Source organism: Chiloscyllium plagiosum, unplaced genomic scaffold, assembly GCF_037043375.1.
Source record: "Chiloscyllium plagiosum isolate Xiang-an unplaced genomic scaffold, Cpla_swu_hap1 HiC_scaffold_7, whole genome shotgun sequence".
Lineage (NCBI taxonomy): Eukaryota > Metazoa > Chordata > Chondrichthyes > Orectolobiformes > Hemiscylliidae > Chiloscyllium > Chiloscyllium plagiosum.
Genome location: NW_028270145.1, coordinates 39,271,130 through 39,289,921, shown reverse-complemented (window position 1 = coordinate 39,289,921; position 18,792 = coordinate 39,271,130). Strand labels below are relative to the sequence as shown.

Genomic DNA, 18,792 nt, shown 5'->3' with positions numbered 1-18,792 from the left:
TCCTTCCCGCAAGCTCTGGTTGTCAGCGTCTAACTCCATCCTCTCAATTGAGAGAGTTTAAATGTAACCTGATATATTATTTAGTCCAGATATGAGCTTGTAGCCATCATTAACAGTACCCCTCTTTTACTGCTCCCTCTGCTTCTGAAACCTCTGAGCAAACATATTTGTTTCCTTGAGGCTACTGCTCTATACTCCTTTGTAGCCCCTCACATGCAATCTTTATTGCTGGAACAGCACAGCAGGTCAGGCAGCATCCAGGGAACAGGAGATTCGACGTTTCGGGCACAGGCCCTTCCTCCAGCATCTGCAGAAGTAACTTTCTCCTCACATGCAATCCTCTTGTGAACATATATCTTACTGTATTCAGACGCACCAAGTCCTGTTCACCCTTGATCCCTGTACTCACTGATGGTTTTGGTTCCCAGGTCTGCCTTGATTGTAAACTTATTGTTTCTTTGAAATCCTTCCATGGAAGCAACCAAAATAATCTGCTCCAATCTGGTCCTCTTGTGCGTTCCCATTATATATTGCTACACCACTACCTTCAGATACAAGCTCTTTGACTAAGGTTAACATAATCTACCTGAGTGCCCTTTTGACTTGTTGAGCTTTACTTGATGAGGTGAAGTATGGGCTCTGTGTAAGTTCATGTTGGAGTGCTCTGGGCACATGTCACCCTGATAAATTTGTGATTTGGAGATACTGGGGTGTACAAAGTTAAAAATCACACAACACCAGGTTATAGTCCAACAGGTTTAATTGGAAGCACACTAGCTTTCGGAGCGACGCTCCTTCATCAGGTGATTGTGGTGAAGGAGCGTCGCTCCGAAAGCTAGTGTGCTTCCAATTAAACCTGTTGGACTATAACCTGATGTTGTGTGATTTTTAACTTTGATAAATTTGTGTTTTTCTAACTTCTATCTCATTCCTTCTGTGATCAATGATTTTACTAATTTCAACAGACAGGAGGAGCATATAGGAAGAAATATTCATTCAATACACGAATTATGTTGTATTTAGTCGCAACTTTAGAACCAGTAACTTAGGGTTTTACATTGAAACTCTCAGAATACTGAGAGACCTGCATAGAGTGGACATGGAGTAGATGTTCCCATAAGGTTTCCACTGGGACACAAGGGCCAGCCTACCCAGCCATTCCTTATAACGCAAAGTAACATTTCTTCTAATTCTTTCTTGCACAGTTTCCAGTTTAATCTCATCCTTCCTATAGCGGGGCGACTAGAATTGTACACAGTACTCTAAATGTAGCCATACCAATGTCTCAACTGCTGCACATAATACTCTGACCTTCTTCACCACTCTGTCTCTCTGTGACACCACTTTCAAGGAACTACGTACCTGTACCCCTAGGTCTCTGCTTGACAACACTTCTCAGGGTCTTACCGTTAACTGTGTAAGACCTGTCCTGGTTTTGTCTTGCCAAAATGCAACACCTTGTTTTTATCTGCATTGAACTCCATCTGCCATTCCTCGGCCCACTGGCCCAGTTGATCGAGATTGTGTTGTACTCTTAGATATTCTTCTTCACTGTCCACTATAGCACCAGTTTTGCTATTGTCTGCAAACATATTAACCATGCTTCTGATATTCTCATCCAAATAATTTATATAAATGACAAACGATAGTGGAGACAGCATGGATTCTTGTCGCACACTCCTGGTCTCGGGCCTCCAGTGTGAATAATAAACCTTTACTGCCATCCTCTGTTTCCTGCCATCAAGCCAATTTTGGATCCAATTGACTGGCTCTCCCTGGATCCCATGTGGTCTAACTTTAACCAGTCTACCATATCAAAGGCCTTCTCCTATTGTGTAGAAATATATGGTTGTAATGGTACGGTGGAACTTTGAAAGTAAAAGACAGAAGCTCCTGGTGAATGGAGAGCAATTTGATTTAGTTAGCCTGGGATGGACACTTTTGTTTTCCCACTTATCATTTATATAACATATTATACATATATATGACTCTGGGCTAAGGAGTGCAGTTATGGAGTTTGTGGCTGAAAGAAATTAGATGTGATTGATCTGCAACATGAAAGTAGCAGGGTTCAGAAATACATTGAAATCTCAGTGGGTGGATACTTGCCACATGACAGTATTATGTAAATAATCTGACTTGTTTAAATGATTTCATTTTTACATGTATTTTATAGTGAGAAATATCAGTAAAATGCAGTGCAAAGCTTTCATTCATCACCACAATCCAGCTCCGTTTTGAATAGTTTAAGAAAAATGAAAAGGTATAGCTTAAGGAGAAGTCCCATCTCCATTCCGCTGCCTCCTATGAGTGTCCCCAGCTGGCTCAGGAGCACCACCGCTTTGCCCCACTTTGATCCTTAGGTGCCATCTTTCACCACTGGGCATGCCTCACTGGCGTTGCCTTTGCCGATAAAGCAGCCACCAATTCCAGGTCATAGAACATAGAAGAATACAGCGCAGTACAGGCCCTTCGGCCCTCGATGTTGCGCCGATCCAAGCCCACCTAACCTACACTAGCCCACTATCCTCCATATGCCTATCCAATGCCCGCTTAAATGCCCATAATGAGGGAGAGTCCACCACTGCTACTGGCAGGGCATTCCATGAACTCACGACTCGCTGAGTAAAGAACCTACCCCTAACATCTGTCCTATACCTACCCCCCCCCCTTAATTTAAAGCTATGCCCCCTTGTAATAGCTGACTCCATACGTGGAAAAAGATTCTCACTGTCGACCCTATCTAAACCCCTAATCATCTTGTACATCTCTATCAAGTCACCCCTAAACCTTCTTTTCTCCAATGAAAACAACCCCAAGTGCCTCAGCCTTTCCTCATACAATCTTTCTACCATACCAGGCAACATTCTGGTAAACCTCCTCTGCACCCGTTCCAGTGCCTCCACATCCTTCCTATAGTATGGCGACCAAAACTGCACACAATACTCCAGATGCGGCTGCACCAGAGTCTTACACAACTGCAACATGACCTCAGTACTCCGGAACGCAATTCCTCTACCAATAAAAGCCAGTACTCCATATGCCTTCTAACCCCTCCTCCAGGTCATTTATAAAAATGACAAACGGTAATGGTCCCAAAACAGATCCTTGCAGAACACCGCTAGTGACGGCACTCCAAGATGAATCTTTGCCATCAACTACTACCCTCTGTCTTCTTCCAGCCAGCCAACTCCTAATCCAAACCTCCAACTCACCCTCAATGCCATACCTCCGTATTTTTTGCAGTAGTCTACCACAGGGTCCTGTGCTCACCCTGCAAAAGTAAGTAATGGCTCACTCGAGTCTGTGCAGGCTCACTCTTCTCCACTACTAATCCGTGCTGGGATAACTCAGCACCGTTGATGCTGTCTGAGTTCTTCAGAGAACCATAGGTACAAAAGCTAAGTAAGACGGCGGGAAGAAAGGAAGGAGAGAGTAAATAGGAAAGCAGACAGAGCAGATGAGCCCTGAGCTCAGGAGCCCTACTCCACCATCGTCTTGGACGCCACCTAAATTGGAGGCAAAAATAGAAATTGCTGGAAAAGCTTAGCAGATCTGGCAGCATCTGTGGAGAGAAATCAGAGTTAACATTTCTGGTCAAGTGACACATTTCTGGTCTGAGGAAGGGTCACTTGACCAGAAATGTTAGCTCTGATTTCTTCCCACACATGCTGAGCCTTTCTAGCAATTTCTATTCTTGCTTCTGATTTACAGCATCTACAGTTCTTGCAGTTTTTACTTAATCCTAAATTGAAAGGATGATGCAGAAACATTGCAGCCTGGGGAGTGAAGATTTGAGTTCCTTCTAGGTAAAGTTGATGAGGCGGTTCAGGAAGCAAGTGGAACACTGATGCCACAGACATGAGGGAGAGGTGAATGGAACTTTTGAACGACATCCCTCTTCTATCTGAAATAAAGGTGGTTTGACTTTTCTAATATTTTTCTCTTTGAAAAAATAGGCCGTCATGTGTCTACCCAAAAGACTCTGTTTGTGAAAGCCAATTTAAAAAATGGCCCAAGGCAAATTACTTAGGGTTAATGCAAAATGTGTTAATGCATTGAAAACACAGGGAATTAGACGCTCTCTCTTGGATGTCCAAGAGGACGGTATCAAAAATTGTATACTTAAAAGCAATTGTGAACAGGTCATATGTTTGTAATGTAACTGAGGCAGCTACCAAGTTAGCTTTTGATGTCCTGGTCAGAATTTGTTGTTGCAGTAGATACCTGGAGTTATTAGCACCAGCTTGTGCGCAGTGTCTTTCACTAGTTTCCTTTGTTCAGAACTGAAATATTGCCTTCTATTTCTTCCTATCTCGTCTTCTATTCCTATACTAGAATGCTCACACGATGGGAGGTGAGCCATGCCAGAGCTGAATTTTGATTTGATTAGAATTACTGGAAGTGTCTAGAGCAGCCAACTTGCTCATTATTGCGTGGGCTTTTTTAATGTGTTTTTCAAATAGTTGCTATATATATGTGGAGAAAATGAGAACTGCAGATGCTGGAGATCAGAGTCGAGAGTGTAGTGCTGGAGCAGAAAAATCGACGTTTCGGGCATAAGCCCTTCATCAGGAAACGTTGATTCTCCTGCTCCTCGGATGCTGCCTGACTTGACCCCACACTCAACTCTAAATATAGATTTTATTAGCTTACTTAGTGTGGAAACAGGCCCTTCGGCCCAACAAGTCCACACCAACCCGCCGAAGCACAACCCACCCAGACCCATTCCCCTACATTTACCCCTTCACCTACTACGGGCAATTAACATGGCCAATTCACCTAACCTGCACATTTTTGGACTGTGGGAGGAAACCGGAGTACCCGGAGGAAAGCCACGCCGACACGGAGAATGTGCAAACTCCACACAGACAGTCGCCTGAGGCGGGAACTGAACCCGGATCTCTGGCACTGTGAGGCAGCAGTGCTAACCACTGTGCCACCCATATATGTCTATATGATAAAGTTTTTTTTTTAATCTGTTCATAACACTGACATATGAAACGTAGAAAACAAATCTGAGGAATCATACTTGGCCTTTACAAAACCATTGTTAGATCTGAGTTGGGTTATTTTGTATGTGTCTGGGCTTCATGCTTTAGGGAGGATGTCAGACCTTGGGGAGGGTTTACTGGAATGGTACCAGAAATGAGGAACTGCATTTATATGGAGAGACTGGGGATGCTGGGATTGTTCTCTTTCGAGCGGAGAAGAAGAATAAGTGGGATTTAATCAAGGTGCATAGGGCGGCTCAGTGGTTAGCACTGCTGCCTCACAGCGCCAGGGTCCCAGGTTCGATTCCAGCCTTGGGCGACTGTCTGTGTGGAGTTTGTACATTCTCCCAGAGTCTACTGGGTTTCCTCAGAGTGCTCCGGTTTCCTCCCACAGTCCGAAGATGTGTAGGCCAGGTGAATTGGCCATGCTAAATTGCCCGTAATGTTAGGTGCATTCGTCAGAGGGAAATGGGTCTGGGTGGGTTACTCTTTGGAGGGTTGGTGTGGAATGGTTGGGCCAAAGGGCCTGTTTCCACACTGTAGGGAATCTAATCTAATCAAATAGCTGCACCTTTGTTAGAGCCTAGTGAGAAACTGTTTGCTCTGACAAACAACTTGCTAGTCAGCGACCACTGATTTGAAGTGATTGGGGAAAATGATGTGAACTATTATCAGGCTAAGGGTTGGTAGTCTTTGGGACACTACCTGAAAGAATGGGGGGAGTGCAAATTCCAAATTTTCACAAGACATCCACTTGAAGAGAAATCATTTGCAGGGTTGTGAGGAGAAAACTGGAGTGAGAGGGGAAATTGGACAGCTCTTGCAAAGAATTAATGCTGACATGACTGGGTAAATAGCAACATGCTGTGCTTGTGACATGCTGTCTTGTGAAACCCCTTGCTTCAAGACTTGCTTTTAAGAACTTGTGTCCTCTCTCTTGCAGACATTTTGTGCCTAATATCACGTTTGGTCATCCTGTCGTAGAATGTCTTCGGAAGGAACTTGGCCAAGAGCCCTTCTTTGGTAAGACTTCTGAGTTTCACTGTGGTGTTGTGTCAGTGATGTTTTGGAAACTGTGGCATAAAGAAGTGTTTGGATGGGATTGAGGCCAGTTATTGTCAGCACCTGATAATGCAGTCTCACTGCAGTGAACTACTTTCCTTCTTTGAAATTAGTGGGATGGTTTCCAAAAGTCCTAAGCATTTTGGACTTCACGCAGAAATGATGAAGGACATTGTTTAATTGGACACTGAGCTGTTCGTTGATAGCACAAAATTAATTCCTGTGGTCAGGAGGTTGCTGGGAGCCAGGTTTTCTCTTTGTCTCCTCAGAATATTTACATGCTTGCTGCCTGACTACCCTGCAGCCACAGGAAGTTCATTCCAATTCAGCTACAAACTCACTGTTCAGAACCTTGAAAACGTAATCACAAAGCCACTAAGTACTGAGATGCTGTCGAGCAATTAGCTCAGATTCAGACTTGTATACTCAGTGACAGCATCAAAAAATAAATTTGAACTCTTGTACCTCTGAAACTCCGAGTGAGGGCGACTGAGAGACAAATAGTGTCCTCTAAATGAGTGGTCAATACTGTTGTGAGTGCGAGTAATTGAGAAAACTACCATCTTCATAATGAGAATAACCAGCATAAACACTTGCCAAGTGCGAGGGACTGAGATAAATACTGACCCCAAGTGACAGTAACAGAGAATCCAAGTTGAAAAGTGGTGCTGGAAAAGCACAGCAGGTCAAGCATCATGAGAGGAGCAGGGGAATCGATGCTTCGGGAATGTGATGAAGGGCCTATACCTGAAACATCGACTGTCCTCCTCCTCTGCTGCCCGACCTGCTGTGCTTTTCCAGACAAGTATTGTCCCCAACTAGCATAACTGAAAGATAAAATTCTAGTTAGAGTACTGTCCCCTAGTCAGAGTAACTGAGGTACTGTCCAGAAGTGGGAGTAATAGAGAGAAATGCTGCCCCTTCGTGAGAGTAACAGAAATGCATACTGTCTCCAAATGGGAGTAACCGAGTTGCAAGCTGTTCTTTTGAGATATTAAATGGGAGAGCTATGTTATCCTCCTAGTAACTGTAACTGAGAGTTGTATGTTAGTCATCTGGCGCATGCTATGTTGAACTGTATTATTCAACCCACATTTGGGATACGCTTTCTACACTTGCACCTGTTTCCTCACTTTTTGTTTAAGATTAAAGACAATAGTTTGACAATCAGACAACCTTGATTTTGAAAGCTGCCTAGTATTCTTTTTAATTTCGTGGAATTCGTCCAATTGAATTATTTGATTCCTTTTATTTAAAAATTGGGTTGAGGTTAAAATGTCCTTCGATGTTTGATTCTTGCGAAACACGTGACCCATGTTGTGTGGCAGGCAACATGCTGCACGATGGTACAAAGGAAGAACATTGAATTGTAATCAGACCATTCATCAGAGCTGATTCTCTCTGGAATTGTAGCAGCAAGATGCAGCTCCCCAGTACCCTCTTATTTCTTTTAAACTTTGTCATAAGTAGTTCAGCAACAAAAACAGGCCTGGTGCTTTGAATATGACACAGGAATTTGTTGTGGTGTGTTGTTATTGTTTGGCTAATGTTTTCAGCAAGTTTCAAACAAGTACTTTCGGCTCCTGAATTAAGTAGTTGCAGTGCTAGCGCAATCACTCCTTAATACCGATACACTTATTTCTGAAAGGTAAATAAATGATTGTATCTATTTAAATTAGGATGATGAATTTTGTCTCTCTCCTTTTGCTTTTGAAGCTTGTAACTAAAGTTGGGTAGGCCTCACTGGGAATGGAAGAGGTCAAAAAACTTCAAACAGGTCCTGACATCATGCGGTACAAATGAACACAACCTTCGAATGTCAATTTTAAAATGACAACAATGGGGAAGGGGCTAGGTTCGGCTGCATCTGCCTACACTCGAGGCATTTTTAAAAAGTGATAAAAAGCCAGCAAACATAAAAACTACAAGAATTTAAAGTATTTGTAAATGTAAGAAAAGTGTCAATTAAAATAGATTTAATTTTTTTTTAAGAACTGCTTTTATTATGTGTGGTAGGGCTTTTAAGGAGTGTGGAGGAACAGAGGGATCTTGGAGTTCAGGGTCACAGTTTTGTGAAAGTGGAGTCACAGATAGACAGGGCAGTGAAGAAGGCTTTTGGCACACTAGCCTTCATCAGTCAGGGCAATGAGTATAGTATTTGGGAAGTTATGTCGCAGTTGTACAGGACTTTGGTGAGGCCGCACTTTGAATATTGTGTTCAGTTTTGGTCACCTTGCTATAGGAAGGATGTTATTAAACTGGAAAGAGTGCAGAAGGAATTTACAAGGATGTTGCCTGGACTCAATGGTCTGAGTTATAGGGAGAGGTTGGGCAAGCTTGGACATTTTTCTTTAGAGCGTAGGAGACTGAGGGGAGGGTTTTCTTATCGAGGTGTATAAGATCATAAGAGGCATAGATAGGGTGAATGCACTCAGTCTCTTCCCCAGGGTTGGGGAATTGAGGATTAGAGGACATCAGTTTAAGATTAGAGGGGAAAGAATAAAAGGAACCTGAGGAGCAACCTTTTTTTACACAGAGGGTGATGCACATGTGGAATGAGCTGCCAGCGAAAGTGGTTGAGGCAGATATATTAACAGCATTTAAAAGGCATTTAGGCAAGTACATGGATAGGAAAGGTTTAGAAGGATATGGGCCAAGTGCAGGGAATGTGGTTAGCATGGAACGGACATTTCAGTCAGCATGGATCAGTTAGGGCTAAAGGACCTGTCTCTGTGCTGTAGGACTCTGACTCGATGTGCAGAAGAAGAGCGATCAGACTTGAGCATACACAGGTAGTAATTATTGTTGGTGCCAGCAAATGTTTTGTTGCCAATTATATAGATGTAAACCGTTTGTAGCCCAGTATCGGAAATGGGTCAACTAGGCTCCTTAAATAACTAACATAGAATTAGATTACTGCAAATACAATTGTAACAAAAATTATTAACACCATGTTTAAGCTGTGCCAATATGTACATCCTTGCTTGAAAAAGTGCACACAGGCACTTTATGCTTAAGATCTGAAATGAAAACAAAATGCTGTAGAAACTCAGCAGGTCTGGCAGCTTCTATGAAGACAAATACAAAGTTAACAGTTTGAGCCCAGTGATACACCTTCAGAATGAAAGGAGCTGGAAAATGTTGTATCTTATACTGTTGAGAGATTGAAGGAGAAGCAAGTGGAACAGATAGTGACAGTTGTTAAATAATGGCAATGATTAAGAAATTAGATCATGGCTCGCAACAAAGATGTACCCAAGTATGACGCAAGGATTCCAGGAAAGAAATAAGCTAACCATGGTTAACCGGGAAAGTTAAGGGAAGGCATCAGATTGAAAGAAAATGTACAATTTGGCAAACATTAGTGGTAAACTAAACAATGGGAATGTTTTTAAAAACAAAAGTGGACCAAAAAAAGGAAGGGAACTTTGTGGCTAGCAAGTAATAGCCAAATGGATAGCAAGAGCTGCTTTTAAAATCATAAAAGGAAGAATGTGAGTAAAATGAACATGGCCCCCTTGAGAATGAGGCGAGGGAAATAATGGGGGACCAGGAAATGGCAGAAAAGTTGATTAAATACATCAGTCCTCACAGTAGAAAGTGCTAAATAAAAGAATTGCTACATAATTAAGGGGCAAAAGGAGGAGAGAAAATAAATGCAATATCACCAGAGAAGAAGTGCTAGAGAAACTAATGGTGCTAAAGCCCAGTGAACCCCTTGGACCTGATGGGTTGCATCCAGGATATTAAAGGCAACAAAAAAAGAGAATGCACTTGTTTAATTGGACACTCAGCTGTTTGGTTTGATAGCGCAAAATTAATTCCTGTGGTCAGGAGGTTGCTGGGATCCAGGTTTTCTTTGTCTCAGAATATTTACATGCTCATTGCCTGACTACCCCACAGCTCATTCCAATTCGGGTATAAACTCACTGTTAAGAACCTTGGAAACGTAATCACAAAGCCAAATCCTTCTAAGGATTCTTGGAAATCTGCCAGTGTAACCTGCTTATTCACAAAGGGAAGGAGACGAACCTGGAACTGTAGGTTTATTTTAAATCACAAGCTTTTGGGATGCTGCTCCTTCATGGGGTGGGGTGAAGTGCACAGACTCGAAACTTGTAGACAGTGAGATCAAAAGATCATACAAATAGTATGAGTGGAGCATAGATAGGTGGCATAACGAGTCTCTGCAGGGAATCAGAAGTGTCAGACGGTGTGTTTAGATTCCCTACAGTGTGGAAACAGACGGGATAGAGAGGGAGGTAAAAGGGGTGGAGGAGTTGCATTACTGGTCAAAGAAGCTATCACAGCTGTGCTAAAGGAGGGCACTGAGGACGACCCGAGCAGTGAGGAATTATGGGAAGAGCTCAGAAATAGGAAGAGTGTGAGGCTGCACTACAGGACTCCCAACAGCGAGTGTGAGATAGAGGTACAAATATGTAAACAGATTATGGAAAGAGCAACAGGGTAGTGGTGAAAGGAGATTTTAATTTTCCCAACATTGACTGGGATTCATTTAGTGTTAGAGCTCTAGATGAAGCAGAATTTGTAAGGAGCATCCAGGAGGGTTTATAGAGCAGTATGTAAACAGTCCGAGTGGGGAAGAGGCCATACTGGGCCTTGTGTTGGGGAATGAGCCCGGCCAGGTAGATGAAGTTTCAGTAGGGGATTACTTTGGAATAGTGTTCACAATTCTCTAAAGTTTTAGAGTATCCATGGACAAAGACAAGTGTGGTCCTAAAGTAAGACTGCTAACTTGGGGGAAGACCAACTATAGCAAAACTTGTCAGGAGCTTGCAGATGTAGATTGGGAGCAGCTGTTTGAAGGTAAATCCACATTTGACATGTGGGAGGCTTTTAAAGAGAGGTTGATTAGAGTGCGGGATAGACATGTCCCTGTGAAAATGAGGGATAGAAATGGCAAGATTAGGGAACCATGAATGACAGGTGAAATTGTGAGACTAGCTAAGAGAAAAAAGGAAGCGTACATGAGGTCTAGGCAAGTGAGACAGACAAAACTTTGGAAAAATATCAGGAATGTAGCACCAATCTGAAACGAGGAAGTAAAAGGAGTCACGATATATCTCTAGAGTTGGGCAGAGAAATGGCAGATGGAGTTCAATCCGGGCAAATGTGAGGTGAAGCATTTTGGAAGATCCAATTCAAGAACGACCTATACAGTAAATGGAAAAGTCCTGGGGAAAACTGATGTACAGAGAGATCTGGGTGTTCCGGTCCATTGTTCCTTGAAGGTGGCAACACCGATCAATAGAGTGGTCAAGAAGGCATATGACATGTTTTCCTTCATCAGATGGAACAAGAGTTGGAAGGTCAAGTTACAGTTGTATAGGACATTGGTTCGGCCATATTTGGAATACTGCGTACGGTTCTGGTCGTCATATTACCAAAAGGGTGTGGATGCTTTGGAGAGGATGCAGAGTAGGTTCGCCAGGATGTTGCCTGGTATGGAGGACTTCTCTATGAGGAGAGGTTGAGTAGATTAGGGTTATTTTCATTCAAAAGACTGAGTTTGAGGGGAGACCAGATTGAGATTGACAAAATTGTAAGAGGTATAGACAGGGTGGATAGCAAGAAACTCAATTACTAGGGGTCACAAGTTCAAAGTGAGAGGGGAAAAGTTCTTTACGTAGAGGGTGGTGGGTGCCTGGAATGCGTTGCCAGCGGAGTTGGTAGAGGCAGGCACGTTAGTGTGAATTAAAGACATATCTGGACGCATTTTTGAATGGACAGGGAGCAAAGGGATTAAGACCCTTAGAAAATAGGCGGCAGGTTTAGATAGAGGATCTGGATCGGCACAGGCTTGGAGGGGCATAGGGCCTGTTTCTGTGCTGTATTTTTCTGTGTTCTTTGGAAGCGTATGGTGGGGTTATATGTAATGTGGCATAAACCCAAGATCATGACTGAGGCCGTCTTTATGGGTATAGAACTTGGCTGCCTCAACGCCAGAAACCCGGGTTCGATTCCAGCCTTGGGTGACTGTGCTGGCACATTCTCCCTGTGTCTGCGTGGGTTTCCTCTGGGTGCTCCGGTTTCCTCCCACTGTTCAAGATGTGCAGGTTAGGTGAATTGGCCGTGCTAAATTGCCCATAGTGGGTCTACTAGGGATAGCTGGTCGTGTCGTTTCGTAGCTACATCAACTAGCCACGAAACGACACGACCAGCTAACCCCAGTAGCCACACACGCAGACGACAAGCAACATGAATTCGACTGGGACAACACTACCATTATAGGGCAAGCCAAACAAAGAACAGCCAGGGAATTCCTAGAAGCATGGCACTCATCCACAAACACATCGACCTGGACCCAATATACCGGCCACTACAGCGGACAGCTGAAACTGACAACCGGAAGCGGCAGGGACAGGCCACTATAAATGCCAGAGGAAACACCACAGAAGCGCTTCACAGGAGGCTCCCAAGCACTGAGGATGTCACCTAGACAGGGGACGAAACGTTTGCAACAAAAACTTCCAGCTCGGCGAACAGAACCACAGCAACGAGCACCCGAGCTACAAATCTTCTCACAAACTTTGATTTCCTCATAAGACCTCCATATCAGGCAACATCCTAGTAAATCTGTTCTGAGCCCTTTCCAAAGCTTCCACATTCTTGCTATAACGCAGTGACCAGAATTGAACGCAATACTCCAAAATTCTGGTACTGCTGCACTTTTACAGCTGCAGCATGACCTTGTGGCTCCAAAACTCGATCCCTCTACCAACAAAAGCTAACACACCCTACGCTGCCTTAAGAATTCTATTAACCTGGTGGCCACTTTCAAGGATCTATAGACATGCACACCGAGATCTCTGTTCACCAACACTACCAAGAATCTTCCCATTAGCCCAGTACTCTTTATTCCTCTTGCTCCTTCCAAAGTAAATCACCTCACACCTTTTTGCATTAAATTCCATTTGCCACCTTTCAGTCCAGCTCTGCAGCTTATCTATGTCCCTCTGTAACCTGTAACATCCTTTGGCACTATCCACAACTCCTCCAACCTTAGTGTCATCTGCAAATTTACTAACCCATCCTTCTACACCCTCACCCAGGTCATTTATAAAAATGACAAACAGCAGTGGCCCCAAAACAGATCCTTGCGTTACACCACTAGTAATTGAACTCTGAGTTAATTTTCCCATCAACAACCACCCTCTGTCATTTTTCAGCTAGCTAATTTCTGATCCAAACCACTAAATCACCCTCAATTCCATACCTTCGTATTTTGTGCAATAGCCTACCGTGGGGAACCTTATTGAATGCCTTACTGGAATCCATATACACCACATCAACCACTTTACCCTCATCCACCTGTTTGGTTACCTTCTGAAAGAACTCAATAAGGTTTGTGAGGCATGACCTACCCTTCACAAAACCACGTTGACTATCCCTATTCAACTTATTCCTCTCAAAGGTGATTATAAATCCTATCACTTATAACGTTTTCCAACACTTTTACCCACAGCCGAAGTAAGGCTCACTGGCTTATAATTACCAGGGTTGTCTCTACTCCCCTTCTTGAACAAGGGGACAACATTTTCTGTCCTCCAGTCTTCTGGCACTATTTCTGTAGACAATGGCGACACAAAGATCAAAGCCTCTGCTATCTCCTCCCTGGCTTCCCAGGGAATCTGAGGATAAATCCCATCCAGCCCTGGGGAGTTAAACCATTTTAACACTTTCCAGAATTGCTAACACCACCTCCTTGTGAACCTCAATCCCATCTCGTCTAGTAGCCTGTATGTCAGTATTGTCCTCGACAACGTTGTCTTTTTCCGGTGTGAATACTGATGAAAAATATTCATTTAGCACTTCTCCTATCTCTTCTGACTCCATGCACAATTTCCCACTACTGTCCTTGATTGGCCCTAATCTTACTCTAGTCATTCCTTTATTCCAGATATACCTGTAGAAAGCTTTATGGTTTTCCTTGATCCTATCTGCCAACAACTTCTCATGTCCCTTCCTGGCTCTTCTTAGCTCTCTCTCTTTAGGTCTTTCCTGGCTAACTTGTAACTCTCAAGCACCCTAACTGAGCCTTCACATCTCATCCTAACATAAGCCTCCTTCTTCCTCTTGACGAGATTCAACTTCTTTAGTAAACCATGGCTCCCTCGCTTGACCACTTCCTCCCTGCCTGACAGGTACATACTTATCAAGGGCATGCAATAGCTGTTCCCTGAATAAGCTCCACATTCCAACTGTGCCCATCCCCTGCAGTTTTCTTCCCCATCCTGTGCATCCTAAATCTTGCCTAATTGCATCAGAATTGCCTTTCCCCCAGCTATAACTCTTGCCCTGTGTTATATACCTATTCCTTTTCACTGCTAAAGTAAACATAACTGAATTGTGGTCACTATTACCAAAGTGATCAAGTCTAACAGCTGGCCAGGTTCATTACCTAGTACCAAGTCCAATGTGGCCTCGCTCCTTGATGACCTGTCTACATACTGTGTCAGGAAACCATCCTGCATGCATTGGATGAAAATTGACTCCTCTAAAGTACTCGAACTATAGGATTTCCAGTCAATATTTGGAAAGTTAAAGTCCCCCATAACAACTACCCTGTTACTCACTCCTATCCAGAATCATCTTCTCTATCCTTTCCTCTACATCCCTATTCGGAAGCCTGTAGAAAACTCCCAACAGGGTAACCTCTCCTTTCCTATTTCTTACCTCAGACCATACTACCTCAGTAGACGAGTCCTCAGACGTCCTTGACTAACAATGCCACACTCCTCCCTCTTTTAACACCTTCTTTGCTCTTACTGAAACATCTAAATCCCCGGAACCTGCAATCACCATTCATGTCCCTGCTCTATCCATGTCTCTGAAATGGCTACAACATCAAAGACTGTTGCGTGGTGTTCATTCATCCATTGTTGTAGAATCTGCATGGTCTCGCTAATATACCATGCCTCCTGACATCCTTGCCTGCAGCGTATGAGACAGATTACATTGTCCAAGTCAGGTGAGTATCTGCCATGTATATGATGGATGGTGTTGCCACGTGCATAGTAGCATCCATGCCAATGATCTGGCATGTCTTGCACAGGTTACCGTGGCAGGTTTGTTTAGTGTTGTGGTTGATGTTGCTGTTAAAGCTGGTTTTCTGAAGGCGAGACGTGGAGATGAAGGGATGACCTTGGCAAGATGTTCGTCGTCATCTAGAATAGGTTGCAGGCTGCAAAGAACATGGTGTAGTTTCTGTGCTCTGGGCAAGTTCTGGACAAAGAAGGCTACTCTATCGATCTTGTCTTGTGTCTGTCTCCTGGGGAGATTGTTGCAGTTTTAACTGTGGCATGTCAGAACTGGCGCTTTGATGAGTTGAGCACCATATCCCGTTCGTATGAGGGTGTCTTTCAGCACTTTTAGGTGTCTGTCACATATTTCATCGTGGTTTATTCATCACTTTATACTGTTCGAGCATGACCTCCCTGTTGTTTGAGTCTCAGTCTATAATTGTATGTCTCCTTAACCACCTTCTGTACCTGCCTTGTTATTTTCAGAGGATATGCATACGAAGGTCCCTCTAATCTTCAGTACTTACAGGGTGCTACCATTTATAATCTTTGTAGTATATTTGGCTTTCCAAAACACGTTTTATGGGTACCGCATTTGAGGCAACAATGAAATGTCTTTTAGCTTGGATAGAAGATTGGCTAAGATTTAAAAGGCAGTTAGGATTCAGTGGGTTGGTGGGGGGTTGCATTTTCACGGTGGCAACCTGTAACTAGTGGAGTGACGCAAGGATCAATGCCGGGCCACAATTGTTTACAATAATGTTAATGACTTGGATGAGGAAAGTGAATGTACGATCGCAAAGTTTGTCAACACAAAAAGGTGGGAAAGTAGGTGATGAGAGTGGCAGAGTCTGCAGAAGGATATAGACTAGACAAAAACTTGGCAGATGTAATGTCGGAAAGTGTGAGGTTACGCATTTTGACAGGAAGAGGAGAGTTGAATATTAGTTAAATGGAGAAAGGTTGCAGAAAGACACAGCAGAGGAACTTGGGAGTCCTCAATGAATCACAAAAGCTCTCATCTAAGTTCAGTGGATAATAGGAAGGTGAATTAAATCTTGGCCTGTATTTCAAAGGGAATGGAGTATAAAAGTAAGGAGGTCTTGCTAAAACTACACCCGGCACAAGTCAGACCACAGCTTTGGGTCGCTTCTCCAAGGAAAGATGTTGGAGATCGGCCAGAACAGGTTCAATAGACTGTTACTGGGTAGGGAAGGACTTTCTCACGAGAGGTTGATCCTCTAGTCATTAGAGTTTAGATGAATAAAAGGTGACCTTTTGAAACATAGAACAGTACAGCACAGCATAGGCCCTTCGGCCCACGATGTTGTGCTGAGCATTTATCTTAATCGAAGATCAACTCAAGCTACATGTGCCTCAATTTACTGCCGTTCATGTGCTTGTCCAGCAGTTGCTTAAATGTCCCTAATGTCTCTGATTCTACCTCCATGCACCCATCACTCTCAGAATAAGGAACCTGCATCTGACCTCTCCCCTATACCTTCCTCCAATCACCATAAAATAATCCCTTGTAACAGCCATTTCTGCCCTGGGGAAAAGTCACTGGTTATCTATGTATGCCCCTCATTACCTTGTACATCCTGATCAAGTCACCTCTCTTCCTTCTTCTCTCCAGTGTGAAAAGCCCCAGCTCACTGAACTTCTCTTCATAAGATAATCCCTCCAATCCAGGCAGCATCCTGGTAAATCTCCTGTGCACCGTCTCTAAGGCGTCTGCATCCTTTCTATAATGAGACGACCAGAACTGGACACAATATTCCAAGTGTGGTCTAACCAGGGTTTTGTAGAGCTGCAGCAAAACCTCGCGGCTCTTGAACTCAATCCCCCTGTTAATGAAAGCCAAAATACTATATGCCTTCTTAACAACCCTATCAACTTGGGTGGAAACTTTGAGGGATCTATATACATGGACCCCAATATCTCGGTGTTCCTCCACACTGCCAAGAATCCTGTCACCTCCCTCCAATCATCTGGTACGACCCCTGTGGAGAGTGAGGATGCAAAGATCATCACCAGAGGCACGGCAATCTCATTCCTCGCTTCCTGTAATAACTTTGCTTATATCTGGTCCAGCCCAGGAGACTTTTATTTCTCTTGATGATTCTCAGAATTTCCAGCACATCCACTTTGTTAATATCAATCAGCTCAAGCTCATTAACCTGGTCCACTGTATTCTCACTATCAACAGGGTCTCTCTCTCTATAGGGAGTACTGAAGCAAAAACCTAATTTACGGCCTCCCCTATCTCTTCAGACTCCAGGTACAAGTTCCCTCCCCATCCCAGATTGGCCCTATCCTCTCTCTAATCATTCTCTTGTTCCTCACGTAAGTGTAGAACGCCTTTGGGTTTTTCCTAATCCTTCCTGCCAAGGCTTTTTCGTGTCCCCTCCTAGCTTTCCCCAGTCCATTTTTGAGTTCTTTCCTAGCTACCCTGTAATCCTCTAAAGCTGTGCCAGATCCTTGCTTCCTCAACCTTAAGTAAGCTTCCTTCTTCCTCTTGATGAGAAGCTCCTCTGCTCTTGTCATCCAAGGCTCCTTCACCTTACCATTCCTTGCTTGTCTCAGTGGGACAAAGTTGGCGCAACAAGTGCTCCTTAAGTGCGCAACAGAAACATGGAGGCTATTTCCTGTAGAACAATTGTTCCCAATTTATAGACCACAGGTCCTGTCTAATAGCAGTATAATTCCCCTCCTCCAATTAAATACCTTCCCATATTCTGTTCCTATGCCTCCCCATGGCTGTGGTAAAAATGAGGCATCTGTGGTCACTGTCACCAAAATGCTCTCCCACCGAGAGCTCTGACACCTGGCGTATAAGATCTGAAACATGTAAGATCCTTTGGAAAACTTAACAGGGTAGATATGTGTTTTAAAAAATTCTCAAGGTCAGGTTCGTAGGAGAGTAGTCTGACACAGAACAAACGACCAAGAGGCGAGACTGCTAGAATATGGGCATTTTATTCCCCGCAGTGTCGCACAACGGGTCTGGCTTATACTCACTCTACATGTTACAAAAACTGGGAGCCGTCAGTTCTCGTAGAGCGGTTGCCAACAACCCACGCTCGGCGGTTAAACGTAACCCCGGAGCAGACTCACCGAACTGGAGACTTTTCCAGCTGATATACTCTTTTCCAGATATAAACATTCATGTGAACAGCAGAGCAAGGCTAAAAAACACATTCCATTCTGGTTACATACAGATAAGAAGATTCACACGGGGAGGTGTGTAATAAGATTCACACGGGACTAAGCAACACCTCCATTCCGGTTAGATTCACACATGTATTGGGACATAATTTTTAACCGTTTCACCACATTCCACTGCTTGGAATTTTACACCACAATATGAAAAGGTCGTTTCTCTTCATGGGAGAGGCTAGGATCAGAGGGCATAATCTCAGTAAGAGGTTGCCCAGCTGAGAGAGAAAGATGAGGAACTTTGTGCGAGGGTGGTGAATTTGTGGAATTCTTTACACCAGAGGGCGGTTTCGGTCAGCCATTAAGTATATTTAAAGGCCAAGATAGACAGATTTTTATCGTAGAGTCATATAGCACGGAAACAGACCCTTCCAGTCCAACTCCTCTTTAACCAATCTAGTCCTGTTTGCCTGCATTTGGCCCATATCCTTCTCAACCCTTTCCTGTCCATGTATCCATCCATATGCCTTTTA

General features: G+C 43.6%; 1 protein-coding gene across 1 annotated transcript in view; it reads left to right on the top strand.

Annotated features, from left to right (window-relative positions):
• Nucleotides 1-18,792, top strand: part of rpe (ribulose-5-phosphate-3-epimerase) — a 34,388-nt gene that overhangs the window by 9,943 nt on the left and 5,653 nt on the right. Inside the window, exon 2 of the mRNA XM_043693418.2 lies at nt 5,938-6,017. Coding sequence (XP_043549353.1) covers nt 5,938-6,017 — 80 coding nt within the window. The remainder of the gene's footprint in view (nt 1-5,937; nt 6,018-18,792) is intronic.